Raw genomic sequence first — 27,059 nt, 5'->3', positions numbered from 1 at the left:
GAGAGAGAGTTCATGTCGAAAAACGCCACTCCCTCCTCTGCCCTTTCAGTCTGAGAGAAACGATGGAGGAGCATCGGCAGAGAGAGAGGGGAGAGGAGAAGACGGTGGGGGTTGATGGTATCAGACGTACTGGGGTGACTCATCCAAAATCTGTCTGCCTCCTGCCTAAGAGGTAATACTCAGGAAGAGAGATGGCTATGCGAGGCAAGAAGAGGAGAGCGAGAGGAAGAGACAAAAAGATTTCAGCGGCGGAAAGAATAAAAAAGCAATTGTGAGACAGTGAGGAGGCAAAAAAAAAAGAAAAACAGATCAAAGTCGGCATGGGGAATGCTTGTGAGTTTGATGGATCCTAATTGGACAGTGTCTGCAAAGGCATGCAAATGAGAAAGTCACTGTGTTATGGGTAAATGGTAAATCAGTCTGCAAGGAGGTGGCACTCCTACGCCACAGAATGATTAATACCACAAAAGCACTCAATCACAAAACTCTTAATTTCCCATGAACAGACTTTTCGCCGCTCAGGCCCTTGCTGAACATCTAAATGATTGGTGGTCAGCAGTAATCCAGCAAAATGGCAAACCACCAGTCACCAGCTGTGAACTTTAATGCGCCATTTATCAGGAAAAGATACGTTCGGCGTCGATGCTAAGTCATTATTTACTGGTTTAATCAGAGATCGAAGGCTCCGTCCAGACAGCTCAGTGTGAGGTACACTTAAATTCCTCGACTCAATAAATATAAAAACCTTTATCCATATGAACACATTGACAGGGTATGTTATAAGCTTGTTAAGATTTGCTCGCTACAACGCTACCTGCGTTGGTTCATTGATGTTAATATTATCAGCTAACTGCCTTGCATTTGAATTCTTACTACAAAATGTCTTTTAGTTAAAAGTCTAAATTGATTGAGAGTTTGACATGTTGGAAAACAACCATACTGGTCAACTTTTTTAACAAAGAAGTAGATGACTAATAGCATTAAGTTAGTCCAACAATTAGTGTATTGAGTTTCCGTGTGAATCCCTGAAAGCAGCTAGCATAACGGCAGCTAGCATAACGGCAATAACGACCACTACTTTCTGTTTTCCTTCCTTCAGACTCAGAGACAGGTGATTTATCTATCACACAAAGCCAACATATTGTACATTGTTTTGTGCGAGTTCTTGTTTAGCTGAATGGCCCAAAAAGAGGCGATGAATGCAAAGACAGCGGAACCGGCTGCTGACAGTGGCCACATTTATGATTATTCCAAATTTCTCTTTAATGCACAGGTGTCCCTGGCTCTTCACATCTCACTCTTTTTAAGTAAGTGAGTAAGGGTATTTTCCAAAATGTCAAACATTTTAAAGATACCCATCAGTGGTTTCAGTCACATATACTCAAAATGAAAGTCACTCTCACACATTAGCTCATGTTGGCTGTGTTCTTGCTTGAGCAATGCTAATAAGCTAATTATGCCTAAACATGTGCATGTACCAAGAATGATTGTATTTGAAATATAAAGCTATTTCCAGCTGGGATGTTTGGATCAATGTGCATGCATGGCCACAAGACACAGAGTGCGCTGCCTGTGTGTGTTTGTGAAAAAAGACAGAGTGGAGGGAGAGAGGGAGTTTGTCACCTCGAAAATCAGTGAAGAACGGGCCCAAGCCTCTGCCCACTGAAGCGATTCATGAACCTATCAATTGGCCGCGTGCATGTGCGCGAGGCTGTGCACGGGCAACACACATAGGTGCCGGTGGGCCTTTATGAGCATGTTTAAGCTGTCCGTCTGAGATAGGCTTTCATTATGGAGTAAATGAACCAAACAAACCGATAGCAATCAACTGAAGACTTCAACTCACCGACTGGGAAGAGGCAGAGTTCCCGCAGAGGCAAAGAGGACTAATAATGTCCTAACTCATAAGGCTATAAGCAGCTTGGATGAAACTGCTTACCAAAAACACTATGCTAAAATGGCAGTGGCACGTGCAGAATGTCATATAAGAGAATCCTAGTTTACACGTGATGAAGCTGGTCCCTTTTATTGCACAATAAGCACTGAAAGAGACAAAACATTCACCACCAAAATCGATGAGGATAATGGGCACAAAGTTGAGATTCGGGGAAAAAGGGCAAAGCAGCAAAGTAAATCAGAAAGACGTGACATATGGAGAATAAGAAAGAAGCTAGGGAGCTAGAGTTAGAGCAATAAACAGCTCTAGCTCTACCATAATATTCATCCCTTGAGATATCTGAATTTACTGTTCCATAAAAGCTACAACAAAATAACCCACAGAAAAGTCATAAACAGTGTCTGTTACATTGAAGGTAGAGGGCTAGATGCTCTGTGGTTTAGAATAAGCATATTACACTGTGCATAATAAAGAGACAAAGAATAGGTGAGTTGAGGTGACGCGCCCTGAGGTTAGCATACAGGATGTGTTGAACGCCAATCAAAGCGAGTCTGTGCTATCAGTGTGTGTCAGAGGTCAGGGGGAGCTCGGCGCTCTTGGCCTACAGACTCTCTGAACTTTAATTTGGTAGGGGATGGGGTGTCAGACAGAAAGTCTGCCAGTGTAATTTCCTGTGGGATGTGACCTTTGCCTTTGTTGGTAGTGGATCGCATCTGCCACGGTAATTCACTTATCGAGCATAAACCACTTTTCCCCTACTCTTTTCCATCTCCTTGTTTCTCCTTCACAACTTCCGTGCTTCCTTGTGTATTTTTTCCTCTTGTTTTCTCACTCTTTACTACTTGACCTGGTTAAGGACACCAACGTCCCTTGTGTCTTGGCTTTACTTGAAACCACATGGAGACTAACAGTTGAGACTAACAGCAATTAACATCCTTGTGTTGCCTCAAAGTAAAAAAGACATTGTCCAAAACTGTATGGGAAATTGATGTTCTCAAGGGGGACCCGGCACATGCTAGGGCCTGTGAAGTCGCACATGGGACTCCCCTCTTGTCACACTGAGCTGGCTCGGCTAATGAAAGCACTCAGTCGGGTGGTCCTCATATGTCTGAGATTCAAGATTGCGAGTACAACAGATGCACATTCTGGTTGTGCGATGGGAATGGTGACACCATTGCACCTTGCTTGCAGGGCTATATAGGAAGCTGAGATTAGTACCAACATACCCAAAGTTTGGACTAACCCTTGACAGTGGACACATGTCTTGGTTATCTTACCTTCAGCTGGGATGGTGAAGACCTCTTTAGGGATGTAGAGCTTGTCTTCTGCTGTTCTGGCCCAGTCCTTCATCCCTCTCCGGCCCTTCATGGGGAAGTTGATATCGCTAGAAACTGCCGACACTGGCTCTCGCTGTATGGTTATCACTGGGCAAACAAGAGGTACGAATAACACTTGAAACTCATTGCAAAGCAAAACTGGTGGTTAACAACCAGGCGTAGTGAGATGACGCATGAGTCTCGCGCCAAGTCACATCTCGTGTCATTGCATTATTATGTTTTCATGACCGTGTAGTCTCAAAGAAGGACCGCCAACCCCTGTCCTTATGCCTAAACATAACCTCACGTGAAAAGCTTAACCCCAGCATTGTCCTCTGTGTCAGATTTGACCTTGAGTGTACACCATGCTGTATGGCAATTAGTTGAGAGGAAGTTGGCTAAAAATGTGTTACACATTTTAATTTAGGCTTTATAAATAATCAAACAGACCCAGAGGACAAAGGTTGCATGGTCAACAGGAAGACAACACGAGGGTTATGTGTGAACAACACATTTAAAAGTGTTGCTAATGGTTTGATACTAGGTTTATGATGAGCTGAGATCAACTGAGACAAAGAAAAGTCAAAATCCACTCCCGGTTTCTGAACCTAATTCTATGAAATAATCACGCAAATTGTGTGTGACACTTACTGAGGTTGTTGGTAACCACTAGGAAACTCTGAAAAGGCTTCTGGGCTTCTCCAATGAGGTGAATAAAATCTTCTAATATCCTCATCAGCAAAGCAGCGCCGGGAGCGACCTGTGGATTGAGGGACAGAAAAGGAAGGTGAGCATGATTATGATGCCATAACCACAATTACAATCCACGGCCAACCTTCTGTGAGACAACCACTGAAACATTTTCATTCATTATATTATCTGGATCACTGCATGCGGTACAGGGCTGTTAAACTGTAACCCCGCGGGGTATAATATCACATTTGTTTGCTCGTTTAGAACGTCCAGATGTGAAGTAAACACAGCTCAACTCAAGGGCATCAAGCTGGGTCACGCACAAAAACGCAAAAATGTGCAAAGACACACAATGCAGATAATTAATAGGTAGCCATTGTGTTCCATAAACAGGTGTGCTTTTATGACTCTAATAATGGAAAGTAGGATTTACTCACACCCACATTCACACACGCATGCATTTAGAACACACGGCAGAGCAGGAGACAGTCACTAATTATGTTAAATAGGTGTGCAGGCGCAAGAACACCCACAAGCATACACGGTGGCCCACGTTCACATACACAGAAGGCTTTACCTGGTGAGCGTCCTCCCATTTCTCCCGGTTCTCCATGTCCAACATGTGGCTGACTATCTGGAAGAATTTCTGGAAACAAGACACACTTGGTTGTTAAAGCACGACCACACAATCGTCCCAGATCATGCATCTACCGCTAAGCCACCAGCTGCTAGTCCTGCAGCAATACTGCGGTTTATTCTCTGCCAAGTCTGGTACAGTATCTTCGGTACACAGGCATATTGTAAAACATAAAAACGAAAAAACAGTGTGTCAAACGATTGACTGAGACAGGAGCATTTTGTTTTCTCTCACAGGCAGCAAAAAGAGAAAAACGGAGTTAAAAAATATCCCCCTTTGAGGCCATGGCAACTGTGCAGCTGTAGTTCATTGTTATGCATGCCCTGTGCAGTAGAAAGTGGAGCTTCCACATTGAATACATTTGGAGGTGTTGCAGGTGCATGCGTGTGAGAGGGTGCTTACGACTGCGCAATTTCTATCGCTTTTGACCTGAGAGGGCCCCGGAGCGCTGCCTACCTGCACGTCGTCGGGAGCTGGGATGTAGGTTGCTCTTTTGAAGGTGTCCGTCACATTTCGCAGGATCTCCGTGGAAAAGAGAAGGTCGCCACTGTAGTAGCTCCTCCTCTGCAAGAGCTCCAGGAGACTCCGTACGATCTGAGACATGCCCTCCCCGGCCAGGGTCCTCTGACCCTTCGCGAGATGCTCTCGTAACTGCAATGCGAAGAGAAGGAGAGGTATTTAGGGAAAGCGAACGGTTGCACCCCTGTCGGGTATAGTCAAGATGATTAAATGTAAGCCCTTTGGCACTTACTGTAGAAGATGTGCTGTTACTCAAAATATGTATCCGGTACAAATGTCAGAAACAGCAAGACCAAACAAATTGAGATTGTGTTTTTGACAAAGAAATCACAGGAATGTTTTGGCTGTGAGCCGAGGGGGATATTTCAAGACAGGAGTGAATATGGTTGGATTTTTTTTTTTTCTTCTGTGCTTAAAATAGACGAGCAAAAAGAGGCCTTGCAGCGCTCACAGACAGAAACTGGATCTCATCACTTTAGGAAAAAAAAAAAAGAATGTGCATGTGAAACACAAAGACAGAGACAAAAAGGGGGGTATAAAGACTGGAAGACGAGAGGATAACGGCAATCACAGAAAATTAATTATTGACTCCTGGTGTTAATGAAAGGTTGGAAGAGAAGCTAACAGTGCAATCAGCTCTGTCACGAACAAACCCTGACCCCCATCTCCTTCCCCGAGCATCGAGGAGACGGGAAAAGGTTGAAGTTCACAGAGCAGGAAAACAGTCTCGCTGATGAACACATTCATTAGCTATGTTCATTAATTGATAAGTGCGAGCGCAACGCTGTGGAAAAGCTAATTAGAGATAGCGGCGAGCGAAGACGCTCCTCTATTTTGAGTAAACTTTCTGAAACAGAAAGTTGAACAGAGGTGCAGGGTGAGTAAAAAAAAAATAGCAAAAGAACAGAGAATAAGTCTTGAAAACATTTTCACTATCTCCCAAATTCACGAAAAAGAGAGAGGATTGATGAAGGTGAGTTATGACACGGGGTGATGCTGCAACTAACTGGCTCAAATGATGTAATCTAGACGAACAGCAGACATCTCCTTTTCTTAGTGTGTTGCTCGAGATGATAAAAAAAAATGTAGAAAGAGTTCCAGAGTTTGGCAGTGCTTATTTGTTAAAGGAGAACTTACAGATAAATGTAAATATCTATATTCAAGTGAGACGCATCTGGCGAAGCTCGGAGGACCCCAGAAAGCAACTCCATTATTGTCCAGCATACAACGACGACTAGCAGATCCTGGAAATGAGAGAGACAAAAATTATTAAAACGGAACACAACGGATTTAGAAATTTGCCACAAAGCACGGGAACGTCTTATCTCAATTCTGACACTGACAAAACAGTGCCCATTTACCAAGACCGAGGGCAATACACAGGGTGACTTCTCAATATATTGTAATAGATGTAGGATAAGCACCAGATGAATGATATTACAACTTATACATACATTATTATTAAGGCTATCGTTTTATTGGAGGGATCTTTTTATTATTTTTTAATTTTTTTTAATGTATTATTGTACAAAGTAAGTCATTCCTAGCTCCCCGGCTGGCTGGGAAAATACTTTAAAAAGATGAAAACTTTTCAAAGCAAATACATATTTACAACTCTTTCTTTTTTTTCTTTTTTTTTTAATCCATTATGGATAGACATAATTAAATGCATCACTTGGATTAAAACCAAATGTAACGTTCTTTCAGCTGTATTGTGTAGTGTAGTGGCAGGTGACCTGATTCAGTCAGGCGTCTTTTTAATGTTAAAACCGGTTTCATAGAATAAAGATGTAAAAGCACACGATTATGTAACGGGCCTCCCGCGCCACATCCACTCTTGATTCCTGAAATGTCAAGGTTTGCTCCTGACTCTGACTCTTTTGAGAGATGAAAGAAAACGTCTGGGAACCTGCTGATTGAGAAGCTCTACAGTTAATTTCGAAATGACGGCGTTAAGTAACACACGAGTAAGGTTTGACTGCATTCGAGCTAGAACGACTGAGGGCACATGAGGATAATGACACCTTCCGTTGATCCTGTTGGACATTTTCCTATTTGTTGTGTACGTTCAAGGGGCTAATATATAGCTTAAAGTTAAAAATGGTGTGTTTTAGTAGCTTCCTTCATCACTGTAGGTTCTGTAGCTCTGATCTTGCCAATTACTGAGTACAAATGTACATTCATGGGGCTAGCAAACCTCTAAAGCTATTTTCTGTCGACTAATAATGGGATTTCATAGGTTCGCTCATGATTCAAGGTAGCTACTGCAGCTTTGCCCGTGCTATCGTACAAGCAGGGCTTAACAAGCTTCTAAAGCTACTAACCTTCCCATGGACTTTCGGATGATTATACCCTGAGGTCAAACACTGCTGACATGAGTATATGACACACACTAAACCAATAATCTTTCAGTAACTTCCTTTCTTTCCGCGCTCTACAACAAGGACAAGCCACACCAACAGTAAACCATGTTTGCCCTCGCCGCCGATCACTGATCGTTTTTTAGACCGTAAACCCCTTTTTTTTATATCTGCAGAACATGATTGGCCTGGTGAAGATCTGCTGGGCCGATCAAACCGTTTAGCCAGGCTATATACTCATGATGGACAGAAGAGTAACAGCAGCGTAGTCATACACATCATCTGATTGATCCATACCTCTCATCGATTGAAGGACTATCTGATTGCGTGCCGATTCATTTTTAATTGGTTTAACAAAAACCCCAGGATGAAATTTAAATGGTGCATTACGTAAGATCCTGTCAATCCTTTTGTCAATACGGTTGCTCCCTCCTCAGCTCTGGCAAACATTATTGATGGTTGATGTAAAACAAATCAGCACAGTGTGGAAATGCTGTCACCAGGTTTTAAACTACGCTACCACTGCAAAATGCACTGAGAATTGCCAGGTGCTGATAGGCGTTAATGAGTACTGTGAACCTTTTCCAGCAGAGAATATGACGACATTAAACTATATGTCGTCTAAACAGTTTTAGAATGAGTTTTAGCCGAAGTCTTCCTTTTTTTTTTCCACTGCTGCCGTTTCTCTACTCTTGCTAACTGCTGCTAACGTACATCAATGGGGCCGGGACATTTTCCGGGGCCAGGTGGATAATAACTGTTTACATCTTGTTAGTGTCTTGTCCAAGTGTCCCTCAGCTTGCTTGTAATAGCTTGAGACACTATGGCAACAATGTGTTCATCCACTTACACGACAAAACCCAATAGAAACCGCCATTAAAATGAGCTTCCGACCGACAGCGTCATCAGCTTAAAGCACACAATGCGACTGACCAGTGGCATTAGTTGGACACTTGTTGTAGACGGTTTCTCCTGCCGATGCTCTCTTCCACGACATAGCGAGGAGGTGCTCATCTTTGCATATCTCATGAGGAGCTGCAGAAGTAGGTGAGAAACACACAGACAAAGTGATGTGCAGCGCAGCCTGGCAGGGAAACGGAAAAAGAAAAACCACCACACGCACACACACACACACACACCCCCGCGCGCGCGCACACACGCGCCCCGCCAGAAAGAAAAGGAGACAGAAAATCACAAAAAAACAAGATTCAAATCAATGTTCTCCTGCAGCAGCTCCCAATCTTATTCCCTTGTACATTTCTCAGTGGTCTCTGTCAGTGTTATTGCCTCAGTACAGTATCTCATCCCCTCTTCATCTAACCCCCTCTTTTTATTCATCAGCCCTCCCTCCCACCCCCTTCATAACCCTGATGAAAAAAGAGTGTGTGTGGTGGTGGTGGTGGTGGTGGTGGGGGGGGACTCTGAAGATATTCCAAGGGGGCAGATGAGTGCTGGCAGAGGCAGATGCAGAGAGATGAAGAGGGACAGAGAGCGAAGAGCGAAAGAGGGGGAGACCGAGAGAGAAAATGCGATGTTCCACAGCAAAGCAGACAAGATCCTCGTATTGTGTAAAAGGGGCTTGAGAACTGCTAAAACAAAGAGGTCATGATGGAAGCTGCAGTCAGAAGTTTATCATTTGTAGCCTGTTGGAGCGCGACGCGAGCAGGAACGCACGTGGCACAACAGTCGGGAGGCGCACCTATTAAGCTGCAGCGTTTCCTGCAGTGGCTGACACCCTGACAAACAGCACCAAGCGGGGCCGCTGAACGTCTTTGCTCTCTACCGGGGAGGGGGAACGCGGGGAGAGACGAGGCAGGCGAGAGAAAGCGAGGGAGATTAGCGCGATGGAAGGCGACGTTAAGGAGGAGAGATGTTTCAGAGGCGTGGAGTTACTCGCAGGTAAACGGGGAGGATAAGAGAGAAAGCGCCACGAGGCGAGGACACGCAGAATCAATGAAGAAGTAAAGGCAGATGGCGTAAGTGAAGTGACGGGAAGACAGACAAGAGACAGGTAGAGATGAGAGGAGCGCAGCTCGGAAATTGTGATGGAAGCTTTGCGCTGGGGGTGCGAGCCACAGGGAATCGCTCCCTTCCTGCCTGACAAACACTGTGCGTGTGCAGATTAGGCACACAAGCGCACACACTTTTCAAACTCCAGACACACTAGGAGAAAAACGTAGCTGCGCAGAAATCTTTGAGGCATAAATTACATATTCATAACCTAAGTATATACTGTATAGTATACTGTAGATCTCCATCTTTACTTCAGGTCTCTCAAACACAAGCATTGAATCACACACTGACCAGGGCACTTCTTCTCGTTGCAGGACCGGACCTCCTCTCCCGAGCCATCACAGGGGTAGCCTTGCTCTCCGGTGCCCTCGCACATCCTGAAGCGTCGCTGCCATCCGGAGTCACACGTCTTGCTGCAGAGACTCCAGTGGTTCCAGCTGCCCCAGTTCCCTCCACCTAGCGCAGGAGCAAAGCACCACCGGAGAAGTTGATATGTGTAGTTTAGGAAAATATGAATACATAACTTGTATTTTATTTTTTATTTTTTCACCTGAAACCTAAAATGAAGTCAACATGAGCCCATTCCTGGGCCCTGGATCATTAAAACACCCGAGCATTTTTGTCTTCTGGGACCCTCCCATCAAAACAGCCTCACAAGCCAAACTGGGTCCCAAACCACAAATTACTCGTATGTGGAATGTGAATCTGAGGCAAGGATGCAGATCCCCTTAGATAATGCACCGTCCTATGTTTGCATAATGGGCTTGGAGAGCGCGTGAGTGCGAATACTAAGCATCCATTTGTATGCCTTACCGCTGCACGAGGGGTTGGCGCATTCTCTGCTCTCCTGATGGGGGCCCTTACACTCAGCCCAGCCGTGCACCGACGCACTGCAGCGCCTCTGCCTCTGCTGGGTCCCCGTGTTGCACGTCACGCTGCACCTCGACCAGGGGCCCCACTCCAGCCACTGGCCCTCCACTGGACGGTGGGAGAGTGGCGGAGGTGGACAGAGAGGAACCGAGGGACGGACGGGGATGAGGACGTGGAGATTTCGAGGAAATACAAGGGGAGAAGAGGGAGTTTTGGAAGGAGAGGAACGCAAAGAGACAGGGCAGAGAAAGTGAGCAGGTTACCAGAAGACTGCATATACAGTGAGTTACAAATCTGAGCAAATCAATTAACGAGGCTATTTGGTTTTCCATAAATAGCAACCAATGGACATTTTAGATATTTGTCATGAAATAGCTTGTTGCATATGCTTTGTTTTAACAAGTTCACAGAGAGTACACTGAGTTGGTTTTTCATTCACACTGGCACCACATTTCAACTCCTGACTGGTGCTTGTGCAGGAATACAAGAAAATAGTATGACATACAACACTGTAATCAAAACGCCTGCTGTCCCCTTTAATAGGAGGTGGAAAAGGACGAATTGAGTTGTCAAATGAAAAGTCCAAAAATGCAGAACGGGCAGACTGGTTTGCTAATATGTTGTTAACATGAAAGCTAGTAATAGTCAAGACATTCTTAAGGAGCTGTGTTATAGGAAAATAACACAAAGCGGAACTCCAAAGTGGAAAAGCTTGACTGAAGATGAAGATCTGTGTCAAACTGTCAGTACATATCGATGTCTTCATCTTTCTCGGTACATGCTGTATTGTTTGATTAGAAATCTTTGTGACAAAACCCTGACAAAAAAGAAAAAAAAAACAACCGCTGAGATGTCTGTGTCCACTTATGTTTCACACTACTGACAGATTCATCATAGTGTTACAGGTTTTTTTTTTTTTTTTGAAACTTCCATCACAACAGCGATTACCAAAACACCGCGGGCCAAAACTGGTTATAAAAGAAACACAACGCCTGCTTTGACATCTTGACAATAAGATGAAAAAAGCACTTTTGTTTTGTTGGTCAACCAGTTTTTGTCCGCCTGTCTCTCTTAAAATTCTCATATCTCGGGAACATTTTTACTCGCAGCCGTAGCCGGGGTCTCTGTGTTTTCCATTCACTTTGGCTTACACAGCCATTAATTGCACTTAATATTAAGTTGTTCTTTTCAAATGAATGTTTTTTTTTCCTTGTTTTTCCAGTAGTGTCATACAAAAACACAATCCTAGAGCTTATAATTTAAACTGAGGAATAATAAAATACTTTATTAATCCTTCAAAAAATGTTTTGTTGCTGTTGCTACCATAAAGTGACAGCTGCAAGGTGACAGAGTCAAATACAAATAGAATAAAAAAGTAATATGAAAATATAAATATATAAAAGTAAGATGCATGAAAAAACATATATTATAATATAACAAGTATTCACAATATACAGAGGTAAAGTGGTTACAAATAAATTAAAAATAGTTCTAAACTTTGATGGCCAAAGACAGGAATGACCTCCTGTGGCGTTCTGTGGTGCATTTGGGTAGGATGAGTCTGTTACTGAAGGTACTCCTTAGACAGGCCAGTGTGTTGTGGAGTGGGTTGTCCAGGATGGTCTTCACTCTTACCAACATCCTCCTCTATTAGCGTCTGCCACTCTCAGCCTTCTGCCCCAGCATGCAACGGCATACAGGAGCACACTGGCCACCACAGACTCATAGAACATCCTCAACATTGTCTGGCAGATGTTGAAGCAGAGTTGACTCTGGCCCTTCCTGTAGACTGTAGAGTGCCTCAGTGTTCTTTGACCAATCATTGAGGGACTTTAACACAAATGTGACTTCTGAACGACGTGCAATGATTTAACAGCTGCCTCCAGATGTGTACCTAAATGTTCATGCCAGATCACGAGATTTTTTTTTTTGTCTTTTAATCCAGTTTTGGACTGTAAAGCCATAAATGCTCCATTTAGTGATACATGCTGTCAAAAAATGGGCTATTAACACAACCAGAAACTGACAGCCACATGAATATACATTTGGAATTGGGTTTCCGGCCCTCTCACCTTCCTTTTAACCCGCTTGGCTCCCAGAATGATGACACAGGATAATTTTATATTGTACATCTAAATGTAAACTGAGTCTAACAAAGGTTTTTTTTGTTTTTTTGTTTTTTTTAACAGGAAACTGACCCTAATAAACCTCTTATTATTTTTGATTAACTGTTGATGTAAAAATACACACAGCTTTAAAATACTGATTGCAACAAATATAATTAGTGTGGATGTGGGAGTCATAATTAGTTGTCTAGTGACTAATCTACACTGAAAATAAATCAATACTTGTCCATACTTATACTTATATGTGGAATGATTAAAGTTTGGTACATGCAAGTAAAACAAACAGCTGCTGTAGCGGAAAAACTGATCCTACGCTCAGTAGCAATTGTGTACGTGCTAAGCATTTGCTCGGCAGCCGTTCTGTTTACCTCTATATTAACAAGACTCAAAGTGAGAACTCGTCTTGTTTCAGCTCAGAATGATGTATTGAGGCGCTGCACACACAGGAGATTTAAGTAGCAGGGAAAAGTGAAGTACAGTGGCGTAAACGTATTTGTCTGGATCTCCCAAGTGGGTAAGCGTTGCCAGCTCCGCTCGGTAATGTGGTCAATCACACTGCGTGAGACTTGCACAGTGTTCCAACCGGCTTGGGCCGACGCCGTGTTGGGGAGATGACATACATAGAATGAATTGTGACCAAGAATAGAAGCGCGAATGTGACGTTACCCGAGTGTAATCCTGATTAATGAGAGTGACACGTCTGAAACAGCATTTTAAAAAAGGGGGGAACTGAAAGCAAGGCTTTTTTTTTCAGATTATCCCCAGCTTTTTGGCACTGTCCTCGAACAGTCGCAACTGGGTGTGCCCAGGACCGTGTGTGTGTGTACAAAAATACCAGACTGTTTAGTAAGAACTGTGCTACTTCTGTGCAAGGCAAGCTATTGACCTTACATACAGCATATGGAAAGATAGCTCCTAGCAGGGCAACACATAAAGCACATAGCTGTTACAAACTACCCTGTGAATACCATGACATGACAATTAATGCCTGCATAAGTTCAACTGTGAACTGTTATATTGTGAGAAATAAAGGGAGGCGTCAAGGGACTAAAGGGTAAATTAATTTTCCGCTCTTCACTTAGCTCTTGACGAGAGCTCAATGAGGTCTGATATGATCAAATTAAATATTCACGTGTGACATTTCTGCTGGTTCTACTCTTACCCCGATGACTGTCTTTATTTGGCGCAACAGCTGTCACATTAACATTTGCAGCTCTGCCCGCACGTGCAGGCATTTGTTTGACGAGTAAGCCGAGCGCGAGTGTCCACATGCGTGATAAGACCCGCGGTGTTAGAGTGTCAAGTTAGGATTCATTCAAATCGGTTTAATATGCTGTAGCTTAGGCAGTACGGGGGTATGGTGCAGGATATAATGTAAGGGCTGAGCACGCGGCTTGCAATGAGGTCAGATTGCCGAGAAGAAAACACACAAGCGCGCACACGCACATATAGACGAGATCCATCAAAGCTCTATTCTCTATGCTTGGTCGTTTGCGCCAAAAGGCCTATGCTGGTATTCATAATTTCAAAGGACCATTGCCTTTGAACTCCAAAAGCAACCAAAAGCAGGCTGAATCTGTTGTGATGGACTCACGCACACGCACACACACACACACACACACACAAACACAGATTCTCCTTAGGGCCCTGGAAGGAAAAGCCTACCCTTTTTCCCCAAACCCCTCACTTTCCATCACTGTTCCCAAAACAGCGTGGCAAAACATCCCGGAGGCCATACTTTAGATTAGGACGTCTCCTTGTCCCTCCCTCTTTGAGACACAACTTCGCCCCCTCTTTGTCTGGCCACGGGGACAGTTTTGTTTTATTTAAATAAAAACCTCTGCCCTCAAAAACACACACGCAAATAAAAACACTCATGAATATTAGCCGGCGACGGGGGCGTGAGTCCAGCATTCCCATAAATGTAAAGGCGTACGCATCCATAGTCCAGGGGAAAATGATACTGAGCTCTGTGCTTTAGCAGTATTAAATAAAAAGCACTTACCCAGTGATAATTGCTCAGGCTGTGAGTGATTACACTCAGCAAACACACTCTCGCTCGGACTGAAATCAATTCAGGGAAAAAAAAAAAGAAGAAGAAGAAGAAAAAGATTTATCCAGAAAGCAGCCATTTTTGTTATAAACTGTCTTATGTTTTAATGTCTGTGCGTCCATTAATGCCTTTGTTCCAACGTAGAATCCATTTATAGTCGGACAACACAGAGAGCCAGAACAAATGAAATTGCTGAAATGAATATTCGTTTCTAAAGTCGATGCTTTCAGGGTAAGTGTTTTTCCGAAGGGACACTCGAGACGCAAAATTCACAGTGCACCGGAAATACACCATGTGCCTGAAGTCGGTGTTAAAAAGCCAAAGCCCCGTGCCTTTAATAGCTAGATGCTAATATTTTACATGTCAGTTGATGTCTGTATCCAGAAAGCTGCTCTGCAACCAGCTGCAGAGGCTGCTGTTCAAATGTTAAGCTCCACTGTTTCTTCAGAGTCTGCTGCGTTAAGACTTTATTTCAATCACGGTTGAGTCCTATTCCACTCCAATGGCAGCCTGATAAAGATGTTTCAGCTGGACAGTCTGAGCCAGATTGGAATAAAGTCCTGAGGTACCCTTGACAGCAGAATTAGATGGGGCTGCACCAGTGACTTATTGCTGTTCTTGACAAGGTATGGGCCTAATAGGTAATCTCAGAGACAATAACTGAAGAGCCGCACTGAGGGATAGCTCAGCAATCTAAACCAAGCCAACCATGGAAGAGGCAAAGAAGTCCAACCTCAAGGCTTTGTTAGGCTACTATTCTATAGGTGGGAGAGAGTTTGAAAAGTGGGCATGAATCCCCTGAGCTGACCGCAGATGAAGATGGAACTGAAAAGTGTAGTCAGGATGTGAGAGTTAAAGCAGCAAAATGAACAGGGAGGAAAGATGGAAGCATCGGCTGCCTTCATGACATGTCTGCAGAATGGAAGGAAAGAGAAAAAGTTCCAAAACTCTAGCCTGGGAAATCATCGCATATTATTCCAATTTACTATAACTACTTTGTAGACACGCCAGATGAAATTAAACCAAACCACATTTAGCCACAGTAATTTGACTGTTTTACATTTTAAAACAAAACAACGATAAAACCAACACTTCTATAAACATAATCATGTTTCCTAGAAATTATTGTTTCAATTCAACAAAATTGGAGCAACACACATTTTTCAACCCTAGTACATTTTCTGTCAGGATAACAGAGGTACCAAATGTCTTTGCGATGTCTTACCGATGCGTTCACTGACAGCGTCTCTTTATCAGCCAGAATGTAAAACCTTTCAGTGCAATAGCCACCGATAGTGTGCTGTCGTGACTCTTAGTTTGAGATGAGGGTTTGCATTAACGCAGGAAAAGTCCACATTTCTACGTACAGTATGCATATTGCATATTGAGAGTCCATTGCTTTGTGCACCCGCCATCCGCCCCGACCACCTCTCCCTGACTCTGCAGTGCAAAAATGTGGTGCATTCATTTAATCCAACCATTGCCTCAGAAGAAAAATACTACTGCAGCCGCTGATTGTGTTGCACCGCTTGGAAACGAGCGTAGTTGTATATCAAAACCTTGACCTGTATGAAGAGTTATTGATCAACAGACGGCTCGCAAATCACCCTGAGCGACGAGCTTGGATGGCTCCACCATTCACCGTTTTTCAGAATAGGTCACTGTTCTGGTGGGGCTAAGCAAAAGCGAAAGGATCAAAAAAAGTCAATATACCATAGATATTATAATCTTGGGATATTTCAGTCTGGATCAAAGTGGTTGTCTAACGCTGCCTCCATAGAGCTAACGTAGCTAAAAAGTTATTTTTCCCATTCAGACGCTTTGATGAAATAATGAAAAACCTGCATTTGTCCTGAATTTCAAATAGGATGGATGAACTATAATGGAAAAACACAAAATATAAAATCAAATGCATGTACATTCAAGAGCTGTGACGGTGACTTGATTGTTTTTGGTTCAGATTTGTGTGACTTGAAAGGATAAGGAGAAAGAAAGGGTCATGCCTAAGAGAGAGACACAGAGTGGCTGGGTGTATCATGTTGATGGGGATGGTACTAACCAGGACACACTGCTATGTTGCAGAGTTTGGTCTGAATCTCGGGCCGTCCGCAAGCCAAGGCCCCGCTCCCGTCCGCACACTTCCTGGTACGCGTCCTGGAGCCCCGCCCACAGGTCACGGAGCACAGACTCCATGACGACCACTCCTCCCACAGCCCATGCACTGCAAACACCCACGGACACGACGCACAGACACACACGACGTAGGGATGAGGAATGAGAGAGGGAAGGGGGGGGAGAGGGGGGTGGAGCATCCCGTCGCAGGCAGGAGGGTTGAGAGAAACAAGAGATTAAATGAGCATGAGCACATTCCTTAACAACGCAAAGGAGGCGACCTTCTGACCTCCAGAACACATTCCAAGTACGAAGGAGAAGACACACTGAGTATGAGGCTGCACTACATGTTACTACATGAAAGAAAATGGAGGTTAGGAATGGACAACCTGGTATTTGAAGTCATGCGGTTATGCAACTTGAATCAAGACAAGGAAATGAATGCGGTAATCATAAGAGCTTTCAGTCACCCAAGCATTAAAACGATTTTCCTTCTACCTCATTTTTCCTCTTTATTGCACCTCTCATCCATTCTGAAGTTGAGATAAATAAAATTTGAATAAATGAGCAGTGGAGAGGCACAAAAACGTAGCAGATAATGAACCTGTGATGCTGCCTGACTGAGCGCTAGGTCTCGCAGCTGCTTGATCCGCGTTTCCACTCTGTGGCAACGTAGCAACGCAAGGGAAGAGGCGCGCACACACATTTGCACGCACACAGTCACAAAAGAATAATTACTAAACTCAGCTTGAGATGTCTGACCTAAGGTTAGAGACAGATGAGAGACAGACAGAAGAAAAAGAGCCCACGAGGAATGGGACCTCTGGAGAAAGAAAGGATGAATGACAGGACTGCTTCAGTGTCGAGAAGGGACAGAGTAAGAGCAGGTGAACTTACAGGTGAAAGATTTGGGCTCATAAAGTTTGAACGACTGAACCGACCGAGAAATGGAGGGACATTTTTAAAAAGGTTCAGCGAAAGGCCAGAGGATATTCAGCTGTGCAGAGAAAAGGTGGAAGAAAGGAGGAAAGGAGAGCAGATTTAGGGACAGAGATCGAAAGCAGGATATGAGGGGGTGCAGGGTAAGAAAGTTAGAGACAGCAGGATGAAGATTGCTGGTCCTGTGTTGAGCAAAGCTAAATAAATCATGTCGATAAATAATTAAGTCTACTCTGTGAAGGAGGGCTCAGGAGAGAGAGAGAGAGAGGGGGAGAAGATGGCGGTATTAAAAAGTACGGAGATACGGAGAGCTGGTAAATAGGGAGATGTCCTTAAATTCAGAAAAACATGGTAGCGGTGTGTCTTTAAGCTGCTTTATGAGACTGGTGAGGAGCATTGATAAACATTTGTGTCTCTCTTACTGCACACTTAATGTAATGAAATGCCCTTTCAAGCGATCTCATTGGTAGGCCTTGTTGAACTGGAGCCGGCTGAATTGGTACTTCAACTTTATCTCTAATGATGTACATGCAGAGCTGACACTACAAGGCAGTTTTCTAATTTATCTGTTGAAAGAGGAAAGTTTATCAATCCTGGTCCAATAGGCAACTTATACAAGTGTTACGTGCAACTTCAAGCCTGCATTGCACATACAGCAAGACTGGCCTCTCATTGATGTCTCAATTCCAGTGGAGATATTTTACAAATTTCTAACCAGATAATTTTAATTGTTTAATGAAAAAAATATGTGGAGGAGATCTATAGGTTACAATTTTGTCCGTGAACCAGACGGCATGTGGCCCATAAGCACATGGCTCTCAAAGGACTGTAGCTAAAGCTCAATTTTATTTCTTTTTCTCTTTCAAGTCGTGGCTGTAGCAGTTGTTACTGATTCAAAAAGGTGGGATTTGCAGCGCGGCTGATGCACATCCATCTAAATCTTTCAGAAGCCAGTATGAAACAAAACTTATTTCCAAAATATTAAATAAAATATATCATGGTAATGGTGAACTGTGACTGGCATTCCACTGATTTCTTGGGGGCATCTCATTCCGAACTGCAAAGCCCCCTCAGGAGACAGACGCAAACAGACTGCAGAACTTGATACAATAACAAGCGGAGGAAAGCTTAAAAAAAGAAGAAAAAAAAATGCAAGGCACTCAGTGTTCTGTTATTTGGCATATTTTTTACTACAGCGCTACACGATTACTTGTTAAGACATTACTTATTCATCCGAATTGAATCTCCATCTAAAACTCAGTACAAGTGTATCCGAAGTCTCACTGCGCAAAACCGATCAATTAGCCCATAAAATCCAGCCTGAAGCAGCTAAGATACACTAGAAGAAGACATTTCATGTGGAAATAGGGCCAAGAATAGAAAATATAAATATATATGAGCCGATTCACAAAGGTAAGTGGAATTAGGATCATGATGCACGGCAAAGAAGGTACAGTAAGTACTGGCCATCGAGGTATACGTTTGATCGTAAAGCAGCACGAGGGCAGTTGCATCAAACAAGCTGCATTTCTTGACTCAAACAACTGAATTAACATAATACAGCGGTGCCGTGCACATTGAAAGGGAGTTCACTGCCATCAGGGCTGCAGTCACACTGGGAGGTAGAAAAAAGCATGTTTACAGCTGAAAGCGAAAGGGGGGAGAAGATGCTTTAAATAACGAGCTGATCAAACAACGGAGTGGCAGATCTGTGCCTCGAAACATCCAGGTCAAAAAATATCAAGTTTGTGAACTCCATAATTTGCAGAATTCCGCCGGCCCGGGTTTCTGATGCAAATGCAAGAAAGCTGTTTTAAGATGAATCCAGACTCGCCCCTTCTTCGTTTAAGAATATGCATGCACGTGCACTTCGCAGAGTGCATATGCAAGAGCAAGAATAAACGTGTATGTAATAAGGATGCATGTCTTCTAAACATGACTTTAAAATATATGCTGTTATTAAAGATATGTACATATTGCCTAGTGATGTGTGCTGTATGTAGTTTTATTATTATTACTATTCCTACTTTGGAAATGCACAGGCTATAATTGGACGCATGCATCATGTGGATCCAACAGATTACCATTATTTCCAGCAATTTCATCTGGGGTCACACAACAGCTCGGCTACATTATTTAAAACTCCATATGAGTTTGTGTGCATGCGTGCAAGTCTGTGCGCCATCTGCTTCCGTCTGCCAACAAATTCGAGGCTTGCATCCTCGCATCCTCCCTCAGCCTCTTGCCCGAATGATTACTGGATGTGTGGTGTTGCAAGCATTTGACTACTCACTGACCCAGACACGCTGTATTCATAATGCACCATTGTCCCGCTCCATGTTTTAAATGTCACAGAATCTATGGTAAATGAGCAGTAGTTTAACAGAACACGAGTTGCGGTACTGTTTCGCTTTGCATGCTCCGGGGCCATGGGCGCTTTATACTTCAATGCATATCAGGGGGGGAAAAAAAGAATAAGTTAATTTGCCGGACCAATTACTGCCTGGTTTGCATTGTCAAGAGCCAGACCATTACTTAAAATTGATTATGTGTATCACCTTAATTTAGGAGTTTCACCCTTGAAAAATCGAGAGAGAGAGAAAAAAAATGTCTATTTTCCCTTCACTGACTTTCTGTCCAAGCTACTTTTCTTTGATGTTTCCTAACTTGTGCAGACGCACACAAAGATGTGCCCGGAGACACATTCACCCACACTCATAACACACCGATACTACTTGGTCCGAACTAACACAAACACAAATTAACAGTGGAAAGAAAGAAAGACAGAATAGAAGAAAGAAAAATCTGGTAATTCTCTCTAACAAATTACACATGCAGACTACACCCTCCCCAGGATACTCCAGAACAAAGCCAGCGTGTGTTCTCTTATGCCCGTGTGCTTTGTATATTCGCAGCCGCGAGTAAAACTGTAAAAGAGAATAGAAGAGAATGTGAAAGAGAATAGAAGATGCTGGGTAAAAATATATATCACTTGCAGATTCTAGACAAATAAATCAGGATGTTGCAGCAAATGGCCACCGTTTTCTGAGCAAAATTTTTAAAAGTTGAAATTTAAATTGAAGTTTCCATAGAAGTGTTTATTATTAAAAGTTTTGTCTTTATGAGCAAGCCTTGCTGCAAGATTATTATTACCACTGCGTTAAAAATACAAGTATGTTAAGCGTAATATTTGGATTATAAAGTCGTGACTTCAGTTGAATTAAATCTCCTATTCACTGCAGTCCTAATTGTGTCCGCTTCAGTGAAACACTAAACTAAATGTTTATTTACGACTTCCCATCAGACCAGATATAGACAGGGCTTGAATCCAGCAGTAAAGAAAAAACATACCAAATCAAACAAACATGCAGATTCTACCCCCTAAAAAAGGAAAAAAAAAAATATCTTCAAAAAAGTCAATCATATCAAGTTCATTAAAGTCTTTTTATGTCTCTTTGCGTCCACCCCCACATTCCCTAGGCTGCTTAAATTTGGTGCGATCTCATTCAGGCAATCCCTGGAGTGCCCCTAAACCCCTCCAGAACCACGTCAGTAAACATCAGAGGAGTGAGGGGGGAAATGAAATAATAAACGGAACATAACACAGCAACCAATATCCCATCAAAGGAGCGGCTGAAGATATTAATATCGACACTGAATGGAAAATGAGGCACTTAGACATACAAATCGGGCAGGCACATTTGCATAAAAACAACATTAGCATACGCACTGACAGGGAAGGCAAATGTTCTCCTCGCTTTTCTGGATTTTCTTATTTTTTTTAGGAAGCGGGGTTAAAATGCATCAGCTAATACTAACTCCATCTTACATGGGAAAGTGTGAACATTTACAGAAATACACTTTATGGAAATCGCACACGAAATCATAAAGTCTTCACAGAGATGTGCAGAAACTGTACACCAAAATCTCGTGTTGAGATACACAAACAAACAAACACACACGCACGTACAAAATACTGTGAATATATTCATATATGATTATGGACATGACTCACAGCATGACTTTGAAAATAGTGTATAGCATTTATGTGTATATCAAATCAGAGACTGTGAATTCTTCCTCATCCACTGACTGCACAGTTGCTTGTGGAAAGTCACTGTTCAAGAATGGAGCTCTGCAGACTTAGAGGCCAAAGCTCAACGACTGTACCCAATGTTCTGACATTGACATTTAGACACTCAAACTTCTGTTTTGAGTTATATATCCCAGAAAAGTTATGGCCCCCACATTCTTATTTACCTGTGTCCTCAAACACATCCTTCCATCACTCACTGAGATTATTAGAATGCTGTGTATGAAGGATAGTGGTGCCATATTCCTGTGATCCAATCTCTTGCCCATCATTGGGTTCAAAGAGGTTAACCTAGAATGCCGTCTTCCAGCCTGAATGGAAAGCCACATTATTTTCCTCTCAGGCAGTAGTTCCTTATTTTTTTCTATTTGATATGCTCCACAGATACGGCCAAACGGCCAGCCCCCGATTGCCACATAGCGAGAGCCAGGACAGCATCAGTGACCACTCCTATCATCAAACTCTAGTGCAGAAAGCCAATCGAGTAGACAGCATGATACACTATATTACCAAAAGTATTCGCTCACCCATTCAAATGATCAGAATCAGGTGTTCTAATCACTTGGCCTGGCCCCAGGTGTATAAATTCAAGCACTCAGGCATGCAGACTGTGAAACAAGACATTTGTGAAAGAATGGGCCGCTCTCAGGAGCTCAGTGAATTCCAGCGTGGAACTGTCATAGGATGCCACTTGTGCAACAAATCCAGTCGTGAAATTTCCTCGCTCCTAAATATTCCACAGTCAACTGTCAGCTCTATTATAACAAAATGGAAGCGTTTGGGAAAAACAGCAACTCAGCCACGAAGTGGTAGGCCACGTAAAGTGACGGAGAGGGGTCAGCGGATGCTGAAGCGCATAGTGCAAAGAGGTCGCCGACTTTCTGCACAGTCAATTGCTACAGAGCTACAAACTTCATGTGACCTTCAGATTAGCCCAAGTACAGTACGCAGAGAGCTTCATGGAATGGGTTTCCATGGCCGAGCAGCTGCAGCCAAGCCACACATCACCAAGTGCAATGCAAGGCGTCGGATGCAATGGTGTAAAGCACGCCGCCACTGGCCTCTGGAGGAGTGGAGACGCGTTCTCTGGAGTGATGAATCACGCTTTTCCATCTGGCAATCTGATGGACGAGTCTGGGTTTGGAGGTTGCCAGGAGAACGGTACATTTCAGATTGCATTGTGCCAACTGTGAAATTTGGTGGAGGAGGAATTATGGTATGGGGTTGTTTTTCAGGAGCTGGGCTTGGCCCCTTAGTTCCAGTGAAAGGAACATTGAATGCTTCAGGATACCAAAACATTTTGGACAATTCCATGCTCCCAACCTTGTGGGAACAGTTTGGAGCGGGCCCCTTCCTCTTCCAACATGACTGTGCACCAGTGCACAAAGCAAGGTCCATAAAGACGTGGATGACAGAGTCTGGTGTGGATGAACTTGACTGGCCTGCACAGAGTCCTGACCTGAACCCGATAGAACACCTTTGGGATGAATTAGAGCGGAGACTGAGAGCCAGGCCTTCTCGACCAACATCAGTGTGTGACCTCACCAATGCGCTTTTGGAAGAATGGTCAAAAATTCCTATAAACACTCTCCTCAACCTTGTGGACAGTCTTCCCAGAAGAGTTGAAGCTGTAATAGCTGCAAAAGGTGGACCGACATCATATTGAATTCTATGAGTTAGGAATGGGATGGCACTTCAGTTCATAGAATGAGTAAAGGCAGGTGAGCGAATACTTTTGGTAATATAGTGTATATAGCATCACGCTACAATGGAATACTGATTACCAGTAAACTGCTTTGTAAAACCATGCTGAAAAGGAGGTGCAGGCTGATAAAACTTAAGATAAGAAGGCACCAGGTTCACACCTGGAAACAGGGATTTCTTGTAACTGGCAACACCTTGCAAAGCTAGTAAATACCTAGGCTTTCTTCATTGTGTTGAAGACTGTGATGCCAAAAGTTTAAACTGATCAAAATGTCTCCACACACTCCCAGACTTCTCCAAGCATGGAGAATCAAAATCTGGCTGCGCTTCCTTAGCTAAGACCATAGTTCTAAAGATGACAGATATGGCAAGACTGGCGAGTGGGTGTCTGCTGGACACAAACAATGGGGGAAAAGGATGGTCTACTACAACATTGGAGGACACACTGACTACAGTTCTATCAAGAGCTAAATTTCTGTATCCCACTGGTTGGGGGGTGCTGAGCATTAGCAGTGGATTATAGGTGGGGCAGTCAGGGGAGAGAAAGCCCCCGCAATACAAGAGTTCACCTCCATCGCAATCAAGCAAATCAGACCAGTGCAGGACAGGCAGTACTTCACAATTCCATCCAGTAAAGACCTATACAGGCAATCAAAGCAGAGCAGAACTGCATTATTCAAGATGTGATACACCCAGGTTCCCTCACTGACTTGATCTGGCTTGATTGTGTTGCAGAAGAAAAAAAAAAAAAAGAAAAAAAAAAACTGGATGAGGTGCTCTTCATTCTGCTGCTTTGTAGCAAGCAGAGAGGGTTCCTTGCACTTGGCCTGATTGGCAGAACACGTATGCATATGGAAATTTAATTTGACGGCTTAAATATATTTTGGAGCTGCCGTTGGCTCTATAATGAGGAGCTAATTCCACTGAAGCTGAAGGAAAAAAATATGCAGCAGTAGTTATCATTTCAAATATTTTTTTATGCTAATGCGAACGCGGATTCAGCGTGCATTTAATTTCCATCTCTTCGGCGACAGTTATCTTAGTTGTCATGTGAATTAAAATATCTTCAGATGTTTGTCTGCTAATTATTCTGCCATAGATTCATTTCACATCCATGCTATTCACAGTGACACATGTAAACAGAGATATACATACAGTAGTAATAGACGAGGAAAGGGATACGAGAACAACATCGAGTGTAAGAGCAGAGAAGAGCTAAAGATAGAGGCCAGGAAGTGTGAACGTCAGAGCTGTGGCAGGCCTAATAGAGTTGCTGACATCAAGCTCAAGTGTCATTCTATCAGTCTCTCTCTGATTCCCTCTCTCCCTGTCAGTCTGGCCATAAGTGTGAACTGAAATGACAAAATCTCTTTCTCATTCTGTACATTTTTTTCTTATTTTTTCTTGTAAATCTTTTACACCACGGTTAGGTTTCACGCTGGCCAAGCAGATCCCACGTGATGTTTGTGTGCATACCGCCTACCGTCCTCAGAAGTGACAGAGATTCACACTTTTTATTATTTTCTTCAGTTTTCCTAACGCTTTGCGAAAAGACAAGTAAATGCTGCAGGAGCGAACGAGGTGCTAAGAAGGAATTTTTTTTCACAACACCTGAAATGAAAAACGTCAGTAATGTAAGGAGGCAGGACATTAGTGTAGAAAGGTCACCAATCTGTCCTAGCCCAGACTCATAATATGTAGCCCCTGCTTGCCCACTGTTTAAGTAAGAAGCTACGGACCTAAGACGGCCAGTGGATGGTTTCGTCAACGTACCTGAGCCTATGATTCCCGGGTCGCCCGGACAGGAAGCGGTGTTGTTGCACATGCGCGTTTCCCGCAGGGCACCGCTGCACAGTGTCCCGTAGGGAGAAGACACGCACGAGCGCGTCCGCACCTGCCAGCCCTGTCCGCAAGTGAGGGAACACACACTCCACTGTGACCACTCCTCTGCGGCAGGGTCACCTGAGGAGGGAGACGGAGACGGACAGACAGAGGATTGTTGTTCCCAGCTGAATGCACGACCCCAAAGCTTCTCAGTGTTTGTTTTGAGTCGAGGAGTTTGCACACCAAGTCCATATTTATGGTATGAAACATCTGAAGCTGAATGCGACCTCACGTTTTGTCAACCATGGCAACTTTCGTCCTTTTCAACCACTTACTGCCACCTTGCATGCAAACGTTATCATCCGAAATGACTTCCCTACCTTGGCAATAACGCCGACCACTGTTCAGAATCTACTGGGCTACATAAACGTGTGGTCTTTTTTAATGTTTGATTACAGGATTGTCAGCAAGGTGTCATGGTGGACCTCTGACATACTGAAATAGAGCAGGAAATGACAAGCACAGCTGACCTTTATCAGCCAGTAAATTTCTCTTGATGCCTTTTCAGTATTAGGCGGACCCAATATTTTTCTTCTTTTACTTTCGAGAATTGAGACAAATCAAAATCCCGCAAAAAAACATCCACACCGCTTGATGAGTTTTTCCCCTTTTCTGACAGACTTTTAAAGAAAGAACACATACGATAAATACCATCCTGGTGTGCAAATGCCTCAAGATGAAAGACAGCAGGTCAAGACGAAGGGTGTCTCAACATGCTCTCAGAACTTGTGCTCATGCAAAACATGTGAAAGTGTTTCAGAATCATAAAGACATTGCACGAAGATGTTAATGAAGAGCTGTTTGGATGAGTGGCAAGACGTCGTCAAGACAAAGCCCCAGAAGGTCCAACTGATTTTGTTTTAGCTTTGTTTTTTGGTTATACAACGACCCTGGATGACTGCGGACGTCCGCAGAGGTGTGCAGTAAATAAGTTCCTGTATTATAGTATGGAGTCATGGAGTCTGTTACTCTAGAGAACTGCTAGTGGACATGTATGACAATTCTCAGTTACATTTTCACTTGCAGTTTTCACCAAACCAAAGGCATTAAAACATGTTTGCTTCATTGATTGCTGTTAGAAACCCTCTGCTCTTCTCGCTCTATTTGCCCGATCTCTTATCATCTTTTGTATGTAAGTGGCAATATTACCAAAATAAAAACAGACAAATAAACTAAACTGTAATATTTACAACTGTCAAAAGAAAAGGCTGAGGCGATATGACAGACGATGAAAGGACTGTGTGGTTGCAGTAACCAATATTTTTTTCTTTTTCCCACTGAATGAGACGCATTTATAGTACTTAGATGAGTCCATGTTTATCGTTCACTAGATACACCAATCAGGCATAACATTATGACCACTTTCCTAATATTGTGTAGGTCTCCCTTGTGCCTCCAAAACATTTGCAATTCATCAGAGAATGGACATGGGCCTTCTGAGGTTGTCCTGTGGTGTCTGGCAACAGAACGTTGTCAGTGGGGGCCTTTGGGTCCTATGGGTTGAGGGGAGGGGCCTCTGTGGATCATCCCACAGATACTTGATCAGTTTGGGATCTAGTGAATTTGGAGACCAGATCAACACCTTGTGCTGTTTGTGCCTGTGTCAGGCTGCATCCTGCTGGGGATGGCTGCTGTCATCAAGGAGTGTCATTGCTATAGGGTGGGGGTGCCTGGTCTGGTCTGGGTGGGTGGAACATGTCTAAGTAACATCCACATGAATGCCAGGTCCAAACGTTTCCCAGCACAACATTGAATTGTCACAAGATAGTTAATGTTTTTCTCCTGTCAGGGTTTTAATGTTGTGGCTGTTGTGTATAATACAATTGTATTGGTGTTATTCTAT

At 43.4% G+C, this 27,059-nt stretch overlaps 1 protein-coding gene across 1 annotated transcript in view; it reads right to left on the bottom strand.

Annotated features, from left to right (window-relative positions):
- Window positions 1-27,059, bottom strand: part of adgrb2 (adhesion G protein-coupled receptor B2) — a 145,604-nt gene that overhangs the window by 79,858 nt on the left and 38,687 nt on the right. Inside the window, exons 3-12 of the mRNA XM_084563382.1 lie at window positions 25,106-25,294; window positions 16,544-16,705; window positions 10,249-10,413; window positions 9,727-9,891; window positions 8,356-8,457; window positions 6,200-6,306; window positions 5,000-5,194; window positions 4,484-4,552; window positions 3,865-3,973; window positions 3,175-3,321 (exon numbers count right to left, since the gene is read on the bottom strand). Of these exons, the coding sequence (XP_084419508.1) occupies window positions 3,175-3,321; window positions 3,865-3,973; window positions 4,484-4,552; window positions 5,000-5,194; window positions 6,200-6,306; window positions 8,356-8,457; window positions 9,727-9,891; window positions 10,249-10,413; window positions 16,544-16,705; window positions 25,106-25,294 (1,410 nt within the window). The remainder of the gene's footprint in view (window positions 1-3,174; window positions 3,322-3,864; window positions 3,974-4,483; window positions 4,553-4,999; window positions 5,195-6,199; window positions 6,307-8,355; window positions 8,458-9,726; window positions 9,892-10,248; window positions 10,414-16,543; window positions 16,706-25,105; window positions 25,295-27,059) is intronic.

Source organism: Chelon labrosus (genome assembly GCF_963514085.1).
Source record: "Chelon labrosus genome assembly, chromosome: 16".
Taxonomy (NCBI): domain Eukaryota; kingdom Metazoa; phylum Chordata; class Actinopteri; order Mugiliformes; family Mugilidae; genus Chelon; species Chelon labrosus.
This window is presented reverse-complemented; position numbering and strand designations above follow the sequence as displayed.